Raw genomic sequence first — 3789 nt, forward strand, 5'->3', positions numbered from 1 at the left:
TAGCACCTAAACCTGGTTTATTACAAAAGATAAAATATCTTACTTTATAATAAATTTGTATTTATTAATATAGGCAAATTATATATAACATCTAGGGGCCAAAGAGATAGCATGGAGGTAAGGAATTTGCTTTGCATGCAGAAGGTCGGTGGTTTGAATCCCGACATCCCATATGGTCCCCTGAGCCTGCCAGGAGTGATTTCTGAGCACAGAGCCAGGAGTAACCCCTGAGCGCTGCCAGTGTGACCCTCCAAAAAATTATATATAACATCTATATTAATTGTATAGATGTAGAATTATAATATATAAACATAATATGTGATATAGCATAATTACTATATTAATAAAGTACAGTTATATAATACATTTTATTTATGATCAACCTTGTTTCTTATAAATAAAATATCCTATTATATAAGATAAAATACATCACATGTGCAGAGCCTGATGCAAAATAGTGTCAGTTACATGGGTGAGGTCATCGTGAGAGGATACTGAGTGAGTTTGTTGGGTTCCTCATCCCCTCAGGAATCAGACAGAGGCGGGCACAGTCCTCGACTCTGAGGATGAGGCAATCAGTTCCCAACCTGGCCATCGCTGACATTTCGGTGACCTGTTACCATTCCTCACCATTGGATTCTTATCTGAGGAACCCTCCTACCAGAGTCATCCTCACCCCTCCCTGCAAAGCAGCTGAGCCAGGCTGGCGAGGAAGTGGCTGATCAGGGAGATTCTGCACCATCAAGCTCCGATCATTCTTTCTCCAGGGCCTGTGCCCTTCAGCCTTGCTACGAGCCCAGAGCTGCCTCCTCCTCCTGACCACCAACGGTATCTCCAGGTGTGTCCTATGTCCACTGGGAAGCAAAACTGCCTTGGGTTGAGCAGCGCTGGCCCAGGCAGGCAGAAAAGTGGGAGGCATCCCCATGGGTGCCAGGCTGGGCCAAGGAAGGGGCGTGGTGGTCACGGATTGCCTCTTGCCTGGGCTATTGGGGCCTGTCCAGCAAGCCTTGAGACAGATGTCTGGAGAAGGTCACACTCCCACCTGCCCCCTCCCTACCTCCACTGCGCACCCCTACCTATCTCCCCCAGCTTAGGTCCCCTAAGTCAGGCTTTCCTAGGAGTCAGCACCAGGCTTGGACCTAGACCTCTGGCTCTCAGTAGCAGGAGCTAAAATGTCTACTCTCTCTGTCACAGGCACTCTGGACAAGCAATAGCACCTCAGTGACACAAGAACTCCCAGGACTGATTTTAGGCTGCCTCTCATGCCAGGAAAACAGGAGTCAGCCTTGCCTGGGGGACTAAGCATACTCTGCTACTCATCACGGTGTGACCCCGGGCCAATTTCTGAACCTCTCTGGGCCTTACAAGCTTTCTCTACAAAATGAGACAATAAAAGCATTTACTTCCTACCGTTTTCGGACTTCCAGGGTCGAGCTTCACGTTGCACAGTTCCAGGCCACAGCACTAGAGCTGGATGAGCGGAGCGCTGGCAAAGGTGCTGTATCTGAGAAATGAAACCATTTGTAAGCAAGCCTTTTCCATCTTAAGGAACAGAACTGCTAGAGAAAATCCCATGTGTTCTGCAGGTGGCATTCTACTGAATACCAGTCGGCAGCACAGGTCAAAACCCACCCATGGCATTGGAAGATACAAGCACCTAATTCAACCACAAGAGCCTAAGAAGAAAAGAGTAAAAGTTGAAGTGAGACCCATTAACATGGGAACAGATTATGAATATGGTATGTTAAACATTCACCTGATTGCCTATGACATGGCCCTGGCAGAGAGTTATGCCCAGTCTACCCACAAACTCTGCAATCAACTCTCCATTAAAGTCGAGGAAAGCTATGCGATGCCCACTAAGACCATGGAGGTGCTGCATCTACAAGACCAAGGCAGCAAAATGTTCTTGGACTCAGTTCTTACCACCCATGAGCGAGTGGTTCAGATCAGTGGTCTGAGTGCTACATTTGCAGAGATTTTTTTGGAAATAATTCAGAGCAATCTTCCGGAAGGAGTCAGGTTGTCAGTGAAGGAGCACACTGAAGACTTCAAGGGAAGGTTCAAAGCTCGGCCAGAACTGGAGGAGCTCTTAGCTAAGTTGAACTAACTTGGTGCATATTCTTTCATGCCAGCACCACGGGTGATATCAAATGCCAAGGAGTGTCCTGGATTGTCAGAGTTAAGCAGGAGACCCTGACCATCAATCAGATGGAGTGCTTGTCCATGTCACTATTATCCTTTGAACTAACCCCAAGAATCCTCTATTAATAAAAATGCATTTACTTCCTTAGGTTGTTAGAGTTTAATTAGTATTTTTAAATCTTAGAATAAAGCCTGGCACTGAGCAAGGGCCTTACTGTTTGTTAAATAAGCTCAAACCAGACAGGAAGCTGCCTTGGCCAAGAGACACCAGAAGGGAGGGAGATGAAGCCTCAGTAATTCCAACTGCTATGTTTTCCTGGCCACCTGCATCAGGTGTGTTATGTATGTGTGTGTCTATGTGAATATGTGTGTGCCAGTGCTTATTTGTGAATGGTTTAATCTCTGTGTTTATGTGTTTGTGTGTGTGCCTGCATGTATGTATGCATATCTGTGTGACTGTGTAAGCCTGAGCATGTCTCAATATGTCCCTTGTGTTTCTGTGTGGGTGCAGCTGTGTGTCAGTGTGAATGAGTGTGAGTGACTGTGAGTGTATCTATGAATCCTTCAAATGTCTGTCCTGCAAAGGTGTTTGCCCTTCATCAAGGTTCATTTGACAGCAGAGAAAACTCAGAAGCAAAGGGTTGCAGACCGTTACATGACAGCCTCTGGGTACTTCCTCTCAGATAGTGGGGAGGAAAACCTTTTCCTACATCAAATCCTGTTTTGGGGTGTTGGTTAGGTCTGTGCAGGAACTGGCAGTAGGCAGAGGAACAAGAGGTGAGACAAGATTTAGGCACAAAAATCTGAATATACAGAGGCACAAGTTTATATACCAGATGAGGCTATAACAGAAAGAGATTCTGATGTGGCTCATCTATATGACTGGGAGCAATAACCAAAGACTTGAAGTCAGCTCCCCCAACTAAGATCTGACCAGGATGGCTGCCTGACAGCTGGGTATAGTTCTCCAATGGCTGTGCTTGCCCAGAATTGATTTCTTAATCTGTTGCTAGGTTATTAAACCCAAGCAGAAGCCCAATGTGTCTCCATTGAGGAGTTTCAAAAGCTTCCTGCAATCCACATACAATGTGGGAGTAAGACTAAGGGGTATGAAGGAAACCAGGAGGAGGAGCTCACAGCATCATTCCATGGGTTAGCTACCTTCTGCCTGCAAGTCGTCTTCCTAGAGGAATCTTCTTGGAAGTATTAGCGCTGTTGTCAGCGGAGTTCATATCATTGCAGAAGTCCTTGTCACTGAATACCCCAGGCACTGGGCTGAGACACGATGTATTTTCCTACCCACCAGCAAATTATTTGGAACTGTATGTCAGCTCCTTGGGGGGAGTGAAGGTGTTTTAGCAATGCATGGAAGGGTGAAACCAACTGTGAGGCCCTGTCCAAGCTGGAAAATAAAACTTCCTTTCTTCTCTCTCTCTCTCTCTCCTCTCTCTCTCTCTCTCTCTCTCTCTCTCTCTCTCTCTCTCTCTCTCTCTCTCTCCTCTCTCTTTCTCCTCTCTCTCTCTCTCTCCTTCATTGTCTTCCCCTCTCCCCCTACACACCACACACTCTCTATTACACACGTATACACACACACACACACACACACACACATAATTGTATGGAAAGGTGTGCTTGTAATAGATT

The 3789-nt window shown here is 46.1% G+C and overlaps 1 protein-coding gene across 1 annotated transcript; it reads left to right on the plus strand.

Moving 5' to 3' along the window:
* Positions 1-1436: 1436 nt before the first annotated feature.
* LOC126024357 (39S ribosomal protein L48, mitochondrial-like) lies at positions 1437-2278 on the plus strand. The gene has a single exon (XM_049784752.1). The coding sequence runs from the start codon at positions 1475-1477 to the stop codon at positions 2108-2110; it is 636 nt and encodes a 211-aa protein (XP_049640709.1). The 5' UTR covers positions 1437-1474; the 3' UTR covers positions 2111-2278.
* Positions 2279-3789: the final 1511 nt, after the last annotated feature.

Source organism: Suncus etruscus, chromosome 12 (genome assembly GCF_024139225.1).
Source record: "Suncus etruscus isolate mSunEtr1 chromosome 12, mSunEtr1.pri.cur, whole genome shotgun sequence".
NCBI classification, from domain to species: Eukaryota; Metazoa; Chordata; class Mammalia; order Eulipotyphla; family Soricidae; genus Suncus; species Suncus etruscus.

Excerpts from the sequence above, each read along its gene's own strand:
- LOC126024357 (XM_049784752.1), top strand. The coding sequence starts at position 1,475 with ATGAGCGGAGCGCTGGCAAAGGTGCTGTATCTGAGAAATGAAACCATT.